Source organism: Hemiscyllium ocellatum, chromosome 13 (assembly GCF_020745735.1).
Source record: "Hemiscyllium ocellatum isolate sHemOce1 chromosome 13, sHemOce1.pat.X.cur, whole genome shotgun sequence".
Taxonomy (NCBI): domain Eukaryota; kingdom Metazoa; phylum Chordata; class Chondrichthyes; order Orectolobiformes; family Hemiscylliidae; genus Hemiscyllium; species Hemiscyllium ocellatum.
In genome coordinates, this window is record NC_083413.1 from 66,400,680 (window position 1) to 66,420,996 (window position 20,317).

A 20,317-nucleotide genomic window follows, 5' to 3' on the forward strand; every position below is an offset into this window, starting at 1 on the left:
TTTGACTATAAATCATATGGGACTTGAAAGTCAAACAATCCATTTCTTTTCTGAACTGCTGCTGTCTGTTTTCAGTCTCTTTTGAGGCTGAATAAAAATGAATGTTTTGCACAGTTTGAAAGCTTTCCTGTATATGGTGGTCCCACAGTGAACAATGAGAAGCAGCTGTGCTAAAGTGGGCTTTGGGGAAAGAGTTAACACTGACTTCAACAGCATTGCAAAACAGGATGTGGCTAAGGGACGGTTAAACTGCAGGGCTTGGACCTTTAAATAGCTATAGATCAGATTTCCTACAGTGTGGAAACAGGCCCTTCGGCCCAACCGCCCTCTGAAGAGTAACCCACCCAGACCCATTCCCCCTCTGACTAGTGCACCTAATTTAACACAGCCAATTCACCTGGCATGCACATCCAGGTGACTGTGGGAGGAAACCAACGTAGACACGGGGAGAATGTGCAAACTCCACACGGTCGCCCGAGGCTGGAATCAAACCTGAAACCGTGGTGCTGTGAGGCAGCAGTGTTAGCCACTGAGCCACTGTGCCATGCCCTTATCAATGTAAGAACGTGCACTTCTATGTGCAGTAAATGGTCAGCTGGGACATCCATGTGCCAGAAGCTTTGGTTGTTCATTCACTACTTGCACATTGATTAGCAACTGCCAGGCCTTGGCCAGGTGCATGGCTACATCTTAAAGATGGTGTTGATACCAAAGATCCAAAATATTCTGGCAGTTGGGAATACTTCAGTCTACAGTGCTATGGTGAGTAAGAAAATGCAACAGGCTGGATGCAAAGGTAATGAGAGCAGGCTAGGCAGCATCTGAGGAGCAGGCAAATTGACGTTTCAGGCAGAAGCCTATCATCAGGATTCCTGCTCCTCGGATGCTGCCTGACCTGCTGTGCATTCCAGCAGCACTTTAATCTTGACTCTAATCTCCAGCATCTGCAGTCCTCACTTTCACCCTGCATAGGCAACGAGGTGAGTTTGAGACAATAGTGTGAGCAAACCCATTAGGCCTCACAGAGAGAAACCTCCCTGAAACATGACAAAAACGAGGAGGCACACCTTCCTCATTCCTGAAGAAGGGCTTATGCCCAAAATGTCGATTCTCCTGTTCCTTTGATGCTGCCTGACCTGCTGCGCTTTTCCAGCAACACATTTTCAGCTCATCAACCACATTGCCATTGCTTGTGTGTGTGTGTGTGTGTGAGAGAGAGAGAAAGAACATCAGAATGAAAGCGGCCGTTTGTTTCACAGTGTATATGAGACTCTGAGGCAGTGAGATATGAATGATTATTTACTCAGTCTTTTACAGTGAATTGACCAATCCCAGCTAGGTATTGACAGGAAGCTCGACTCAGAATAAATTTGGAAACAATGCCAGGTTACACCCTAACTGAATATTTATTGACTGTAAATAAGTTGAAAAGGGAGCTGCAGATTATTAAAGTGCAGACCGGTTTACCTGATGTTCAATTGGATTTACTGCAAATGGAAGAGTTGGTCAACACGTGGACCTTGGGAGCAGCCCCTGAACTTGAGCTGGTGGGCGTGAACAGACAGAAATGAGTGTGAGTCTGAGTTAGAGCTCAGTCATTGCCACTCACGGACTTGTTACACATTTCACAAAGGAGCTGACAGAAGACCACTAATAGAAAGACAAATGTCAGGAAACCATTCAGGTGAGTTTCCACAATGTTTCTCGTTGCGCTTGGAGGAGGAAATGGGGGAAAGAGAAACGGGAAGAGACGGAAAAGGGAAGAGAGGCTCAGCTATTTCTACTCTGTGGGCAGTATCGTACAGACATTAACTGATTGTGGTACAAGACATAATTGTACTTATTTTTTTCATGAGCCTGGGATATCTCGAAGCAATTTATAACCAAAAGAGAAAATGCTGGAAAATCTCAGCAGGTCTGGCAGCATCTGTAAGGAGAGAAAAGAGCTGACGTTTCTACTCGAACTGACCCTTTGTCAAAGCTAAAACAAAGGGAGAAATGGAGAGGTATGATACTAGGCTGAGAGAAGGGGAGTCATGGCTCCAGAAGCAAAGGCAGCGATAAAGAGGTGATAATGACACTGCATAGAGAGATTATAGGGAGATCAGGAGCTGTGAATGACCAAGGCTGAAGCCAGTACAATGTGACAAAATATGTGGGGGCTGGGTGAAGCAGAGGCAAAATGGAAAACCGGGGAGAAGGGCAGCAAATGGGGAAGAGGAGAGGAAAAAGGTGATGAGAGAGTGGGGAGCGAGGGAAAGAGAGAGACAATCAAGAAATAAGAGGTACAGAACAGTGGAAAAATATATTAAAAATAATTTAAAATTGTGTAATTGTGCGTGAGTTTCAGTCTGTGTACACCAGAGAATGCAAGTGCTTGTCAGTCTGAGAGATTGCAGAGTACTTTATTGGCTGTGTTAATGGTTTGAGTTTGTCTGTGTCTCTCTGTGTCTGTGTTTGTGCACAATCTGGGCTTGTGTTTTAGTGTTCTATCTGTTTGCGGTGTGTGGAGCATTATTCAATAACCGGATACAATCAAACAAGTAGTAATTTAAAAAAAACAATAATGTATAGTTTGTGTCAACATAACGAATTGTCTGTGAGCCAAAACCCGTTTTCTCGGGTCATCAACTTGGCACACTTTCCTCATTCCTGAAGAAGGGCTCATGCCCGAAACGTCGATTCTCCTGCTCCTTGAATGCTGCCTGACCTGCTGCGCTTTTCCAGCAACACATTTTCAGCTCATCAACCACGTTCCCATTGCTTGTGTTTGTGTGTGTGTGTGTGAGAGAGAGAGAGAGAGAGCACATCAGAATGAAAGCGGCCGTTTGTATCACATTGTATATGAGACTCTGAGTGAGTGCGATATGAATGTGTAAACCCTGATTATTGTCCTCTAACCATTCAGACCAGAACCTTGTGATTGGAAAGTGAGTGTTAGCGACTGACCCAAAATGTAACCTTTCTGGTGAAGGGGTAAAAATCAGCAATATTTTCCTGTTTTTCTTTGTCAGTGATTCACGCCCCAAAGTTTGAAGTGATTTCAAATTTCCGCTCAACACAAATGTGGTGATCTATTAATTTTTCTGTGACAACATGTCACGTGGGAGAAACTACACCATCTTCAAAGATGAATATTACACGTGGCAGCAAAGTAACTGCATTCGCCCATGACGACTCTTAAACTGTTGTGGTTCTGTTCGCCGAGCTGGGAATTTGTGTTGCAGACGTTTCGTCCCCTATCTAGGTAACATCCTCAGTGCTTGGGAGCCTCCTGTGAATCGCTTCTGTGATGTTTCCTCTGGCATTTATAGTGATTTTTATCTGCCGCTTCCGGTTGTCAGTTCCAGCTGTCCGCTGCAGTGGCTGCTATTTTGGGTACAGGTCGATGTGCTTATTGATTGAATTTGTGGATGAGTGCCATGCCTCTAGGAATTCCCTGGCTGTTCTCTGTTTGGCTTTCTATAACAGTAGTGTTGTCCCAGTCGAACTCACGTTGCTTGTCATCTGAGTGTGTGGCTACTAAGGATATTTGGTCGTGTCATTTCGTGGCTAGTTGGTGTTCATGGATGTGGATCGTTAGCTGTCTTCCTGTTTGTCCTATGTAGTGTTTTGTGCAGTCCTTGCATGGGATTTTGTACACTACATTGGTTTTGCTCATGCTGGGTATCGGGTCCTTCGTCCTGGTGAGTTGTTATCTGAGAGTGGCTGTTGGTTTGTGTGCGGTTATGAGTCCTAGTGGTCACAGTAGTCTGGCTGTCAGTTCAGAAATGTTTTTGATGTATGGTAGTGTGGCTAGTCCTTTGGGTTGTGGCATGTCCTCATTCCTTTGTCTTTCCCTTAGGCATCTGTTGATGAAATTGCGGGGGTATCCGTTTTGGCAAATACGTTGTATAGGTGTTCTATGTAGTGTACAAAATCCCATGCAAGGACTGCACAAAACACTACATAGGGCAAACAGGAAGACAGCTAACGATCTGCATCCATGAACACCAACTAGCCATGAAACGACATGACCAGCTATCCTTAGTAGCCACACACACTGATGACAAGCAACATGAATTCGACTGGGACAACACTACTATTATAGGACAAACCAAACAGACAACAGCCAGGGAATTCCTAGAGGCATGGCACTCATCCACAAATTCAATCAATAAGCACATCGACCTGGACCCAATATAGCAGCCACTGCAGTGGACAGCTGAAACTGACAACCAGAAACAGCAGATACAAATCACTATAAATGCCAGAGGAAACATCACAGAAGCGATTCACAGGAGGCTCCCAAGCACTGAGGATGTCACCTAGATAGGGGACGAAATGCCTGCAATACAAATTCCCAGCTCGGCGAACAGAACCACAACAACGAGCACCCGAGCTACAAATCTTCTCACAAACTTGAACTCTTAAACTGCTCGCAAGTTCTGGAACTCGCAGGAAGTTAAAGAAGAAAGAAAATGGTATGCCATCCTGTCTTAAAGGTGGGTTGGGGTTTGCGAGTAATAAAATCCAGTTCTAAGTGGTTTTTGGTGTGACCAGTTCTGGAGTTGTCTGTGTAATTTTTGTTTCATTCTCAGTTGGAACGGAAGGTTCACTAGATTGATTCCTGTGTTAATGGGGCTTCCTGTGAATAAAATTTAGTTGAATTGGATTCTTTTTCCTGGAATTTCAAAAGGCGAGAGTTTTTTTTTTTGAAGATGCAAAATTCGGAAAGGATTTGACATGCCCCTCCGTCCTGAAGAGTATGAAGACAAGGGACATAGCCTCAGTACTGGGGTGAGGGGGAATGGTCCCAGCACAGGGGTGAGGGGGGGAATGGTCCCAGCACAGGGGTGAGGGGGGAATGGTCCCAGCATAAGGGTGAGGGGGGAATGGTCCCAACACAGGGGTGACAGGGGAATGGTCCCAACACAGGGGTGACAGGGGAATGGTCCCAGCATAAGGGTGAGGGGGGAATGGTCCCAGCATAAGGGTGAGGGGGGAATGGTCCCAGCACAGGGGTGAGGGGGGAATGGTCCCAGCATAAGGGTGAAGGGGATTGGTCCCAGCACAGGGATGAGGAAGAATATGCATAGGGGTTAGGGATAATAATCTTATTATTGAGGATAAGCGTAATAGTCTCAGCATGAGGAATTCGCCATTGAGGTTGAGATAGTGAGAGATTTTGTCAATGGTTGTGAATGTTTAAAATTCTCAAACTCTGACTGTATTTTGTTCAGCTATTGAGTATATTCAATTATGAGATCATTAGATATTTGGACACAAAGGCAGATTGAGAGATCTGAGACTGGAGGATAGGGAATTGGTGTTACAGTTGAACAGTCATCGAGATCTTATTGCTGGTGGAGCAGAATGAGGCACTATTGTTATATTTTCTCTTTTTAAAGTATCAGCCTTCCTAGATGAAGAAAAGGACAAGAAATGGAAAATGAAATCTTCAACTTTGTTGAACCTTCAGAACTTCAAACTTCCCACAGGTAACATGTCAATATAATGTTAATGGTGGCAATCCATCCTACAATTTAGACTGCATATATAGAGGGAAGGTTAATCGGTCAACAGCAACATATACATTTAACTGAACCAGTAAAATGTAGTTGCTGAATGGAAAAATAAGAACACACCCATCCTGCTCACTTCCTCTCCACTTATTCCACAAATATCCATGATGTGGAGGAACCGGTATTGGACTGTGTTGGACAAAGTTAAAAATCACACAACACCAGGTTATAGTCCAACAGGTTTATTTGGAAGCACTAGGTTTTGGAGCGCTGTTCCTTCATCAGGTAGCTGCCTGGTGGCTAGTGCTTCCAAATAAACCTGTTGAGCTATAACTTGGTGTTATGTGATTTTTAACAAATATCCATAGCATTGCAGCTGGAGTCAAAGCTGCTCCCATGTTGGAGCTCACCAGTACAGGAACTACATTCAGAATCCATTAACCAGTGAATCCCTTCAGCTCTCATTTAACATCCCATGGTTTTGTCACTAAATTATTGCATCTTCCATCAGAGATTTAGCATATACCCATCTCCTATCTTGGTATTCTATCTTTAAAAAAAAATAAGCTTAAAAAAACCTGTTCCTCCACCCTCTCTTACCAGGATTTGATCATGCATTTTATCATTCTTTGATTAACAGCAAAAACTGATTTGCACAATCTATGTTTATGTTTTACAGTGGTTCATTTATTTGCTCTGTGTGAATCATTGCTCACCATACCTAATACAGTCACCAATGCCACTGCAGGAGAAAAGGTCTCATTTCCTTTGCAGTACCAAGGCAGCGATCAGTACGATGTAACGTTTAGTTTAAGATTTCCACTAAGTTTTAAAATTTTCACATGGAAGTCCAGCAATCCAGAGAAATTGCACATTGTGCACCCACTGTACAGGTACAGAGTTAAATTCCACGCAGGTTTGGTGGTGCTTTATAATGTACAAGTTAATGACACTGGTGAATATGAAATATACATTGACTACTTTGGAACAGAACTGAAAAACCGTGATCAAAGTATTTTCAGGATCCAAGTATTTGGTAAGTGTTTAAAACTTGATTGTCTGCTAAATTTGATAATTTTAGTAATGTCAACCTTTCATTGAAACCTTAAAGGGTTCATGATGTAAACTGTACTGATGTTTAAAAATCTATTTCTTCATTAATTAAAGAAATGAATCAAAAGCTGCACATAATAACAGTAGTGAAATATGTATATTTTGAATCAATGAATCATTTGCCACAAACTTAAAAGCAGTAGTTTCATTAATATGCCAGTGGGTATCTTTGATATATCCTATTTCATACAGATGGGTTCGGCGAGATTCCAGCTTATTCATGCAAAGCTTCCGACATTTGGCACAAACTACAGAACCATGAAGCATAGTGATTGTTTTTTCACAAAGAGCTATTGAATTCTTTCTGTGAAGCAAAACCTTCATGCTTCAGTGGTCAATCCATATAGCCCTTGATCAAGTTCCCATTTATTTAACAAAGAAGCAGGATGAATCTATTGTTGTTCCATAGGGAGTGGCATTGAGCATTGGTGTTACTAAAGACATATTAGCTGAAAGGAAAGAATATTTTAATGCAATCATTTAATTCAGTATTCCCTAATCAAACTTGGATTATGGTCTGAAACTTACCAGAAATCAACTAATGTAACTTTTGGTGAGTTTTAAGGCCTGTGTGAGGCATGGTGGGTTTTCCTAAACTTTTGTCCCAAATTTATTTTATTATGACATCCCACTCATTATATTCTCTCACTTGTCATAGGCTGACGTACTCGCCATTCCCATCGTACCCTGGGAAGCTTACGGCTGTTGCCATCTTTGAAAGCCAGCCATGCACATGATCAATTATTGGCAGTGTGGAGTTGCCAAACATTGCTCACATGGTGGGATAGCAACCAAAACTCAACGTTTCTCAGAGCACACATACAGCACGATTGACACATCATTACACCTAGCACAGCACCTTCCCACATACATCACACTAATCGCCAAGGCACACATCTTACCTAACCTTAGCTGGCTGTATCCCATCTTATAACCCTTTCTAAATCACTGCTACTCTTTCCCCAATGCCAAGTGTAGTCCAGCATCTTACTGTTTTTCAATGTGGGAGAATCACATAGAGGAAAGCTTTCAACCACTTCAAAACTGTCACCATTATTCACCGATAGCTAAGGCTAACAGGGAAAAAAAAAAGAATCTGTATTTGCCTTTTGGAACAGAAAGGAATTGTGTGCCTATTGACAAATTCATTAACAATTTTATAGTTAATGAATGATCACTGCACCCAGCTCTCATCTACTAGAACCTGATGATAATGAAATCCAGTCTGGCTTGTAATGCTTGATGCTGCTGCATTCTATTTGCAGAAGCTGATGTCCCTCCTCCTCTTCAACGTCTTTATCTAACTCCTCGGCCACTAACTGCTCCCGCTGTCCCAGCTCATGAACCTCCATCACACCCACTCTTTGTCTGTTCTAGTTGTGCACAATACACAAGGATTACTTGGCATATTCTGTCAGGAATGTACTGTAAGCAACATTAGCCCCCACACCACCACCCCCCAACCACCCCCCCCACCCCACCACCAAACACATCCAAGTATCAGAAACTGATCTTCAGGATACCTATCATGGCTTCACCATGGCTCTGGACCAAGAATGGGCTGCAATGTATTGATTCTCAGCCTCAGTCAGGGAGTAGCATAACAGAGTCATCGACATGGTCACAGAGGAAATCCCCTGTCCATTAGTAACTGTCCATGCAAGGCATCTGGCCCCTCAAATGCAACTGGGACACAAGCGTTCTCAAGAATATGTATCATGGCAACTCCGTGGTGACTGGCGCAGACTTCCTAATCATAAATGATTTTCACATTGGTCCTTTTTTTGTTTGATAAACTCAGCTGTGTTATGATATGACTCTCTCCATGCAATGTGTGTGCACCCAAACCTGGGCAAAGCCACCTGTGTTGCCAAAATCAACTCGATGAGCTGCAGCACTGACCTTGTCCCAGGGAAACAAGCTAAAATAATGTGATCTGGCACAAATGGCATCAGTAACAGTCTTGACACTTTTGTCAATGGATGATTGAAATTAGCTACAAAGGTCTCCAGTAGGCTGGCAGAAGGAGCCCATTTCATAAAAGTTCAATGCAGCTGGCCACCAGGATAAGATGGACACCCAATCCATGTTGCACATCCTGCTCCAGCAATTAGTATAGGTCTGTGATAGTGCCATGGAGCAGTGCTCAGTTTGAATCAGTACTTTGCCTCATTTGTCTGTGGGAAATGACACTGAGAGTGATAAGGCCTCCTGTACCTCTAGTGTGACATCTGTATGTGGTAACTCTTCAGCACTTGAGATTACACAGCACTGTGCCATGCAACAGCATAGTTACCCATCCCTCCAATGATCACCACTGGCAAGTATTAAAAGCAGCCAGACTCTATATTTGCATGAAAAGAAAGTTAATATGGTGGTACTGAGAGCCTTTAAGCTCTGGCTGTGGAGATAGCATGCTAAAGGGCAAAACAGGGCAGGAATATTGAGAGTATCCTGGTAGGTGCTCATAGGGCAAGTGAGCAGCCTGGGATGCACCTTGGTCTGTCCCAGGATCCAAACTATACTTCTAGCAGCTTTGTTATGATGCTGTCTGACCTGCTGCACTTTTTCAGCCTCACATCTATTAACTCAACTTTGTTATGATGATGGCCACTGCCCCAAAGTGCATTTCTAAGGTGTAGACAGTGTTCTGTAAGTGCTATGGAGATGGACCATGATACAAAGAGACCGGCAGATGACAGATGCCAGCATCCAAGGACATGAGCCGCGGCCAGTCACTGCGATTGTTGGTGTGTGTGTCCAAGATAGATGCCAAGGCATACAAGGCTACGAGGCAAGTGCTGGAAAAATGGAAGTATAATAGGTGGTCATTTTTGACTGGGGCCCACTTGATGATCCAAAGAGCTTTCTTCTGTGCTGTAGACCCCTGTGACTCTGAGTCAATGGAGGCCTATAGAAGCATGTGGCAAGCTGGAAGCTAGAGGTACCTGCTTTGATTTTCATATCAATAATTCTAAGTGGATTGTTTCTGTGAAGTGGAAAGTAGAATAGGAAATTGCATCCTTAATGAGGAAAGGTTTGGTCCTCCTGAGGCTGATAAAGAGCAATAATCCCTGTTAATAGACAACTCTCTGTTCCTGAGTGAGAGATCAAGGTCTCACTTGACTTCTTATGCAATTCTCCCTAATTTTTCCCCAAAGCCCATGTTATTTAGAGACTTATAAGATTCAGCCCAATATCTCCCACTTAGTGCATCTTCTGACCTCCTATTATATTTGACCATCAGTCTTTAATGTTAATTCATTCAAGACACTGAATGAAAAGGAAAGGCATACATTTGGATTCTGGGAAATCACAGCTCTCAGGAATGTCCCATAAGACAATGTATTCAATCAATTTCTGAAGTGTGATGACTATGTTGTGTAAGTTAATTATCATCTGTGTATTGCAGAACCAGTTTCCCAGCCCCTGATAAAGATTCATGACAACTGTGTGAATTCGCCAAATATCACTTTGAGCTGCTCTGTCTCCAAAGGAACTAATGTCACAATTTACTGGGAAAAGATGTCCTTGTCTGGGGTTTGCAGCAAAATACATGCTAGAGAAGTACTTATGATCGACTGTGTGAGTGAAAAGGAACAACATGAGTACAGATGTATAGCAGAAAACCCAGTCAGTAATGCAACCAGCAACCAAGTCACTTTCGATCCACGAGAAGAAATCAATCTCAAGGGTGAGAAATTAGAACAATGACCAATACTAAAATGACTCTTTATTTATATAAAAATAACAGAAAATGCATCTCTGCATGTGTATAGAGAGGGAAATATATAGTTAATGTTTTTGGTCTGTGATCATCCACCAAAACTGGGTATGTTGGAGATATGATAGATTTTGAGCAAAGGGTGGGAAAAAGTCAGAAGGGAGGTTTGTGACAGGGTGGGAGGGTGGTATAAAAGACAGATTAGAATGATGGAAAGGTTATTATTCCAACACCAAGTAGGTCACTCATCTAAACAACTTATGTAACATACAAAGGACACAAAGGTTATATTTTTTCAGAAATTCAAAATCTTCCACTGCATCCAGAACCCAGCTTTTGGACTGAAAATTGCTTCTTTCCTTGGCATGAAACAGCTTATGTTTTCATGCTAACAAATGTACCTGATGAAAGCCATTTGAAAACTGCTAAAAATCAGACAGAAGTCCCTGACTAATTGTCCCCATTTGTAGATCGATCTAAACCCAACCTAGTACAAGATCACAGTTGCCATCAGGATACACACAGTACTCAAAACATGGCACTTGGAACTCAACCCAACTTGGTTAAAAATTGTTCTGAAAACTCAATTTGTTAATTGCCTGTTAACCTCTGATGAAAGTTCACTCAACCTGAAACATGCTTTCTCAGATCCTCCCAGACCTGCTGAGTTCCTGCAGCAATTTATATTTCTGTTTCAGATTTCCAGCATCTGTAGTTCTTGGTTTTATATTATTGCTAACTGTCTAATTTAACTGGTCTTTCTATGCCTTCAAGGTGACCACATCAGACAATTGTGTGTCTGTGTATTTAAGACACAAGGACAGTTTTAGCTGATAAGATTCTGGGTGCAGCTTGCCACTCCCATTCTCACACACTGTTTGTCAGAATGTAATTAAAATCCACTTTAAAATAATTACTAAAACTAATTTGTATAAATTAATAAAAATATATCGAATATTCACCAACGATTAATAAAACTAGTATCATTGAAGTTGCTTTGCTGCTGGCTGTTATTCAATTTATTTTGTCACTATTTTGGAATTGTTAATTGTGGCTGTGTGCCAGCACAGGATTTCTTCTTTATTTTGTTAGACCAACAAAGTCGATGAATGTGTAAAAGATCACCTAATCTATCAAGATAATTGAGCAAAATCTTAAAACTAAAATCTAAATCTCAAGATTACTTACAGGCGGGAGTTCATCCCAGAAGTTCATGGATTGTTGACCCCAACTCCTGCATTTTAAAGACACCAGATATAGTATGTTGTGGTCAATTAATGGCCACCCTATAGGAAGGTGTCCAACAGCAGAGTGCAATAAAGTGAAGAACTGTGATTGCTGGAAATTTGAAGCCAAACTAAACACTGCTGGAGAAACTCAGCAGTCTGGCAACATCTGTGCAGAGAAAATAGAATGAACGTTTCGGGTCCAGTAAGTGCAATGTGCATTTAATGAAGGCAGAATATTCAGGAGCAGAGGGAACAAGACATAAACCAGAAATGATTGATCATGGCCTCCCATTTAAAGGAACTCTGGTATAGGGTTGTGGCTGCAATAGTAGAGTTGGTGTTCTAGAGGCTGAAGATAGAAGACTGAAACTTTTAACTTTCAAATCTCTTAACTTATTGGAGTTGCAGCAGCAGGTAAGAGCTTATTTTTAAATGTTGATGACTATTGTTCTTGTAGTGCATTATACAGGACTCTTGCCTGTACCATTCCCCTTATGAATAGCAAGCATTTAGAAACTCACTTTCTTTGGACTCAGAGTTCAACAATTTCAACATGTAAATTATGCCCCACTGCAGCCTCATAGCGCCAGAGATCCGGATTTGATTCCAGCCTCGGGTGACTGTCTGTGTGGAGTTTGCACATTCTCCCCCGTCACCATGGATTTCCTCTGAGTGCTCTGGTTTCCTCCCAAAATCCAAAGATGTGCAGGTCAGGTGAATTGGCCATGCTAAATTGCCCAGTGTTAGGTATATTAGTCAGGCGTAAATATAGGGTAGGGGAATGCGGCTGAATTGGGTTACCCTTCAGAGGGTCAGTGTGGACTTGTTGGGCCGAAGAGCCTATTTCCATACTGTAGGGAATTGAATCTGGATATTTACAGCTTATCATTTTTTTGAAACCTAAAGCAAATTCATGTTTTTCAATATTTGTCCAATCATAAAACTCTGATAATGAAAATAAATTTGCATTAACCTTTTTCAGGAAGCGTCTCTTACTAGTTTCAAAAAATTCATGGTTCCAGAAACATTGGCAGTTCAATTGTTAAAACTTCTCATACACGCATACCAAAACCTATTTCCCACTAATTCAAAATTCAAATACTAAAATAAGCAATATTAATCTGTTTATAAATCACACATTTACATTCACATAAGGAATATTTACATTAATCAGTAAAAGATAAAATAAACCTGTCGTGAGAGAGTTAAAAACAGAAGCGTAAGGATATAGAATACTTCACCAGAAAATGGTGCAAGGCAACTTCAGAATGTTTTTAAGAGACGTGGAGAAAGGATTTAAAAGTGTATGGAATGAGGTGGGTGGAAATAAATAAATGAGATCATATCATAGAACTTCCATGAGTCTGAACTGAATAGTCTCCTTCTATTTCATTAAATTCTGTGAATCAATTTTAGGTAAAAGAAATCATTTTGTGGTCCTGATTTCTGTGGTGATGATAGTTCTGGTTTCAACCATTGTTTACTGCTGGACTGTTTTCCATTGTAAAACTGGTGAGTGCAACATTACAAATTAATCACTGTGATTTTTTGGGATTGATAATTGACTTTAAGGGGCTCCTTTAATATTCTCACTAACATTTTGGTAATGCAGTCGCACAGTAAGATTACCATTTGTATTTATGTTTGCATATGAGCGATTTAGAGTCACACAGAAGCAGAATTGCACGGATTCAACAATGTCCTCAAGCTTCAATATTACACCATTAAGTTTGAAACTATAACACTCAAAGACAGCATTAATTTCCTGGTCCTCACTGTATTTAAAGTGGCACAAAACAATATTTATACCTTCAAACAAAAGATTTTTTAGAAAACAATGCAGACAAACTATGATGCACTAAAAGTCATCAGGCTAAACATAACGATGGCACAGTGGCTCAGTTGTTATTATTGCTGCCTCACAGTGCCAGGGACCCGGGTTCAATTCCAGCCTCAGGCCACTGTCTGTGTGGAGTTTGCACATTCTTCCCATGTCTGTGTGGGTTTGCAGTCCAAAGCTGTGCAGATTAGGGTGAACTAGCCTTGCTAAATTGCCCATAGTGTTCAGGGGTATACAGTTATGTGCATTAGTCAGGGGGAATGTAGAGTAATAGGGGAGTGGATCTGGGTGGGATATTCTTTGCAGGGTCAGTGTGAAGTTGTTGGGCCAAATGGCCTGTTTCCACGCTGTAGGGATTCTATGGTAACATTCTGCCAGCTGGTGAGGTCACAGCTAAATGGTTGCAGGTTTATTCCTAACAGAGTCACTACACCTCAGATAATTCACTGTACGCAAGGCCATTTGAGATGTGACAGAGCAGAAATGCAAATTGCTTTGGAATAAACCTGTTCAGTGTTAAATTATTCAATTGACACAGTGTTCATTACAATCACATCCACTACTGCTTTGTTAAAAGGTTTAAAACCTCTCACTTACTCCTGCAACTCCTCTTCCCCCACCTCCCCACCAAGGCCCTTGCAAACCCTTTTGCAACGCCCAGTCCCTGCACCTGGTCACCCCTCTTTGCAACCTAATTTCTTCACAGGAATTGTTTCCCAAGTCTCAATCTCTTCACTTCCTATCTCATCCAATCCCATCCCCTGAGCTTTGGCTTCACTATTTCCAGCCTTGATAGTTCAGCTTCCTCCATTCCCACTCGCTCTAGCGTCACTGGCTCCTTGCCTCAGCTCCTTTTGCCCCAATCACATCTCACATTCCTGCTCCTCCTTCAATCCCAGGCAGCTCCTCTTCCATGTTTGCTGCTAATGGGTTTACTATACCCAATCATTACAGATTACCGGATTGAACCAGCCTGTGATTTGAGGAGCAGTTATTCCCAATTCTGTCCAAGCTATATCCAGGAGAGGCTTTTTGCTGTGACTGAATTTTCTGGAGTTTTTTTGGGGAATCTAGGGAGGAATTCTTCCAATGCCCCTGTGTATTCTGAACATCAGTGTGAATACGTATAGCTTCTAGCACATACATATGAATCACACTGCAAGCCCGACTTGGTTATCTTAAATTAGTTTCCAAGTCATTCTTAGCACAGTCCAGATTATTTAGTAGGTGCTATTCAATATTTGAATAACATATAATGTTCAACACTGTATTCTGGTTTTCGTACAAAGTGGCTGGTTGAGGTGTTTTGAGAGACCATCACCCCAGCTGCAGAGGCTAGGACTATTGCTAAGACATAGAGATGGCAAAAGGAAGATGATGACTTTCTGAGTGCACAGTGGTGACTTTTTCAGTTGACTTTTCCTTTTAAATATCTGTTCACGTTTCCTCATCAGTTGTGTGACTGAATAATATCTTAGCTGCAACAACAAGAATGAAAGTGCAGAGACTGGCCATCCTTGTGATGTTCTATGACCCAAGATGTGAAGTAAGCTGTGAATGCACCATGTGCAGGCAATGGGAACTTAGACGATGATTGTTAGTTAGGCAACTGGAGCGAATTTCTGCAGACTGCAGTGCACTGCTTGTGCATCACATCCATGAAAAGGCTTGATTCTTGATTCGTGTGATACGTTCAAGGCAGCTTTGGAGCATGATTGTGTTTAGTCCACATAGTAAGTCAATGTATACAGTGAACACAGGAGTGTTTCACCTATACTCTGTCTAAAACTATTGTTCCTTGAAAGGTCCCATATCACATAAAAATGGAGTCCGCTCCCTCACAGAATGAAACCCATACTCCACCCACTCTTGGGTAAGATGGTAGCCATTTCATTCTTGCTGTTTGGGCAAGAGGCTTCATGATTAAATCACAGACTGAGCCTCTCAATCGAGTTAACTCCCACCATGTCAACTCAGTTAGCTTTGATCTTGCCACACGCCCACCCAATCTGTTTATTTAACAGTTCATCTCCTCACTTTACTCCCGAGTCCTAGACATACTGATCCCACCCTTGTGGATTATCCCCATGCTCTATCATCTCCAGCCTTATACGGTGAGTTGCTCCCTTTACAATTCATATCTGAGTTCACCAGTTGCCCTACCATAGGAGTGGCCCCTTTCACTTTCACTGGGCAAGCATTCAGGACTGACATTGGTCCACATCTCAGCTGACTTGGAGAGAGGTCCTGACTGTTGAGTGAGTAGACCCCTGACTGATCTACTCCTACTTCCTGTGATTCCATGGATTGGATTTATGCTTTAAAAGGAGCCATTTTAACCAGGCTTTCTTGATTTAATAAAAATGAGTAAATTAGTTACTGAACAGGAGAAGAAATAATGAGGAACACACACACACATTCTGATGAAGAATGAATGTCATTCCAAATAAGGGTATAAGTTAAATAAGTATGAATTATTTTTGAGTTATTCATGAAAAGTAGATGGTACAATGTCGCAGCTATTACCTGGGATAGCACGAGTACTATTGACATTGATAGCTGGACAGTTGATTTTGAGATCCTCGTCTTATTTGTAGGTTGAATGAAGTTCTCTTTGTGGTTCCTTTCGACTGTGAATGGCCAGCAGCATTCTAATGAAAAGAGCATCTTTTTCCTCTTTTACTTGCAGTGCAGGGCTGCTTTATGGCCATTCTCAAACTGTTTGAAGCTTCACGTTTGGTATAGGTGTGACATTCCATGGATCCATAGAGGATGCTGCCAGACAGTAAATGAATTTATATCACAGTTATCTTTTAACTGTAGTAGTTCTTTTTAAAATAAAAGCAAATGTTGGAATTTAAAATTCAATAAGTCCATAACTATTTCGAGGTTCTGATCAATTGTCACGGCAGGTTCTGTCTTGAGCCTGTCACTACTACAAAGCTAACAGGGTTGCTATTACTAAGGAGGTATTTTTCCAATGTCTAGAAATGACCTGATGTGATTCCTGCCTGAAAGGGGAAAATCCAACCCATGGTTTGTGAGACTAGATTGGGTTGGGATATCTGGTCGACATGGATGGGTTGCACCGAAGGGTCTGTTTCCATGCTGTACATCTCTATGACTCTATAATCAAGTAACCAATGCCTGCTGTAATTAAATACAGTGTATAATCAATTTTAGAGTCAAACAGAAAGGGTTGTAACTAGTAATGCCACCACCTTCAGTGAGAACAGAAACAACTGGATACTTCCTCTGGCCATTGTGACTAGCATCACTGAAAATATTCTCTACCTGATTTGACATCAAACTCTTCCATTCTAATCTATACTTCCTTCTCAAGCCCATTGTCTGAATGGTTAAGGTTGCATACTTGCTCACTGAGGACCGAGGTTTCTTGTTTCTCCTGTTTGTGACAGTCAGTTCACACTTGCAGTATGCTGCCAGGCAAAACCATTAAAAATCTAATAATGGAAAATAATGCTAAATTCCCTCATGCAGTAAATTGTGGCTCAATCAAACTAATTACATGATGACTCCAGAGGACATGATTTCATAACCGTTGCAAATTTTTGTATTGTTTTATTAATATGTGAAGAAAAATTTGGATTAAAAAAAAACTACTGAATTATGTTAATAATGTAAATAAATTAATTTTTTTAGGGTCAAGTAACAGATCAGCAAGTGATGACCTCATGTAAAATGGTCATTTCCAACAGTTTTCAGTGTGATGTAATAAGATTCACATAAATCATGATGATGTAACTTATCAACAGACGATCTAACGGTAATATGGAAGATACCGGTCTAGAAAAAGCATGTGGACTGAAAGGTCTTAGACACTATACTAGTGAACTATATTCAAGAACTTACTACGTACAGAGATAAGTAAAGGAGTGACAAAAGAATTTGAAGACCCTTATTTAGTGTTCAAGGAACAAGAAGCCTCAGATGTGCAGACACCTATAACTCAAGCTACTCCAGACCACTATCTCAATGTGCAGATGGCAGTATTGCCTTAAAGCAGGAACAAAGCACTAAGTAGAACTTATTCATCTGAAGTTGGAAATCCCCCTGGGAAACTAACTCTGCAAAAATTAGAATGTTGCTAAGTAGTATGTCAAATTAAACTTCTGGTTTGTTATTTCCTGAAATGCACTCCCAGAATATGTTCATTATATTTAAAAAAAAATTGCAGCTCACTTCAAAAAATGTCAAACATTCTTACGCACAGTATCTGATAAGCATTTTAAAGTTGCTATGACATTCATAACTTTATTTGCATTATTGTAATATAAGTATCTACTTTTCAGTTGATACTGCAGTTTATATAATAGGCAACAAAAGTAATATGTAAAGTGGTTCAACACTGCCATTCAAGAGAAATAATAGCACACTGAAATAGGTCAATTGTTCAAACTTGTCTGTGTAAGTATTTATGCTGAAATCCACATGAAATCTCACCCAGTCAACACATTTCTATTCCTTTCTCCCTTGTGTTCCTCTTAAGTGCTACTCACATAAACCTCACAACTCTTAACAGGTTTCTCATTCTCACCACACCGAGGAATGAAGCTAAATAAATCAAACTATCTTCTTCATATAGAGCTGCCTTAATATTATTTTCCTTTACTTCACACATTTGTTATAAGGTATTATCTACAAGCTTGGGTCCACCTTCAATACCTTTGTGGTTTCAGTAGCAGCTATATAAGATGTCCAATTATTTGACTTCTTATGAGAAATGAATCATACTGCCATCCATCTATTTGCGTAATGGAGCAATGCAAATGGAATAATAACATTCTTTTGTGATCTGGGTTATATATTTGTGCCTGTAACTCACAAGCTTCTTCAATTTATCCAAAATTGGACTAAACAAGCACTTAAGTTCAAATATTTTGCAGATTCATCTCTCAGAAAGTCAAAACTTGAAACAAAGGCAACTTTTTAAAAACTGTATGTCCTAACATTAGCACCATAAAAATGTATTTCTTATTTTGAACTTTCAACGAAGTTTGTTTCATTATCATTTATATTGTTTGTATTTTCAGGTTTGTAATGTGTTAATATTGTAATGTTACTTTGCACCATTTTGGCTTTCACATGGAGTTGCTTATAATTCAGAAGGTATTATTTTATAATAATGAGTGCAGTGCACAGTGTTTTAATCTACTGCTAAGACAGCTATATGGTTACACCTGTCCCTTTAAAGGAGCAAAGCTGAAATGTTATAAAGAAGGGTTATTTCAGATAACAGTTCATAAAATTTCATTGTCTAAAGCGCTGCCAATTTTATTGAAAACCACATTTTTAATTCTTTAATTCTTTGTGCGAAAGAAATGTATTGGCTGCACCACCTTTTACTCGTATTGATGAATTCAATTTTGAGGTATGTTATTTAATCTATATGACCTATTGTTTTACAACCTTAAACTTTCATTTTAAACAAAATAAAATATTGGTCACTATTTTCTTCTTAACTACATTATGTATTTGTAAGCAAATTTATTGCTTTGCCTCTGATTTTTTTTTAGATTAGTTATAGTGTGGAAACAGGCCCTTTGGCCCAACAAGTCCACACCGACCCGCCAAAGCGCAACCCAGCCAGACCCATTCCCCTACATTTATCCCTTCACCTAACACTACGGGCAATTTAGCATGGCCAATTCACCTAACCTGCACATCTTTGGATTGTGGGAGGAAACCGGAGCACCCGGAGTAAACCCACGCAGACACGGGGAGAATGTGCAAACTCTACACAGTCAGTTGCCTGAGGCAGGAATTAAACCCGGGTCTCTGGCACTGTGAGTCTGTATAAAGTGACTGAACAACTGTTAATATTTTAACTCTGGCTTGGTTTGGCCAGTTTCCTTATTAAAGTAGAAAGAGTGGTGTAAAAATCACAACCTAAAAGACAATACCCAAAAATAAATCTAAACAAAGAGAATTTTACAATCAAGACATTGCTTGACCAGGAACCAGTGTAGATCAGTGAGTACAAGTGATTGTTGACAAGGCCTTAGGGGTTTAGCATGTTAAGACATGGCAAAAGGGTGTTGGATGAACCTAGCTTTACAGGCAGTAGAATGTGGGAGACCAGCCAGGAGTATATTGGACTAGTCAAGTCTGGACGGAATAAAAGTTTCAGCGATGAACTGAGACAGGAATGAAGTTAAGCAATCTTATGGAAGGCGGTAAAGGAGTATATTAGCAAAGGTGCAACAATGCAGTAGGAAGCCAGTCTCAAAGTCAAATATAACACCATAATTATGATGAGGAGGTGCTGGTGTTGGCCTGAGGGGGACAAAGTTAAAAATCACACAACACCAGGTTTATTTGGAACTACTAGCATTCAGAGCACTGCTCTTTCATCAGGTAGCTGTGGAGCAGGATCATAAGACACAGAATTTATAGCACAAGATCATTGTGTCATGCAACTGATACAATGATCTTGTGCTATAAACTCTGTGTTTTATTTTCCTGCTCCACAGTTACCTGATGAAGGAGCAGCACTCTGAAAGCTAGTTCTTCCAAATAAACCTGTTGGACTATAACCTGGTGTTGTGTGATTTTTAACTTTGACCATAATTATGATCAGACTGCTGCCAGTGGGTGGCAGAGAAACAGAAAATGGAGCAAGGAATGAAAAAGGTGGTGTCATCTTCCCAGTGTTTAATTGGAAGAAATATTTGCTCATTCAGTATTGGATGTCAGATCAGCAGTTTTAGCTTAACAACAGTGCAGATGTCAAAACAGGTAGAGCTGGGTGTTATCACTGGACGTGGAAACCACTGCAGCTATTTCAGACAATGCAGCCCTGGGGGAATAATCCATTAGGAATAGCTAGGTCAAAATCCTGGAACGTTTCCCCCCCCCCCCCGCCCCCCGGAAGCATTGTGGCTGT

General features: G+C 40.9%; 1 protein-coding gene across 6 annotated transcripts; it reads left to right on the plus strand.

Annotated features, from left to right (window-relative positions):
* The first annotated feature begins 1,399 nt into the window (after positions 1 to 1,399).
* Positions 1,400 to 19,783, plus strand: LOC132821923 (SLAM family member 5-like). Of its 6 annotated transcripts, none has more exons than XM_060834896.1 (7): positions 1,400 to 1,684; positions 3,845 to 4,484; positions 5,391 to 5,480; positions 6,184 to 6,540; positions 10,030 to 10,311; positions 12,987 to 13,082; positions 17,074 to 19,783. In XM_060834896.1, the coding sequence occupies exons 2-7, from the start codon at positions 4,466 to 4,468 to the stop codon at positions 17,109 to 17,111; spliced, it is 882 nt and encodes a 293-aa protein (XP_060690879.1). In that variant the 5' UTR covers positions 1,400 to 1,684; positions 3,845 to 4,465; the 3' UTR covers positions 17,112 to 19,783. The 6 variants fall into 6 exon arrangements, 5 of the variants coding, with proteins under 5 accessions (XP_060690879.1, XP_060690881.1, XP_060690877.1 ...); XM_060834898.1 differs by having other exon boundaries at positions 3,845 to 4,463; XM_060834897.1 differs by lacking the exon at positions 1,400 to 1,684 and adding an exon at positions 3,079 to 3,247.
* The last annotated feature ends 534 nt before the right edge of the window (positions 19,784 to 20,317 follow it).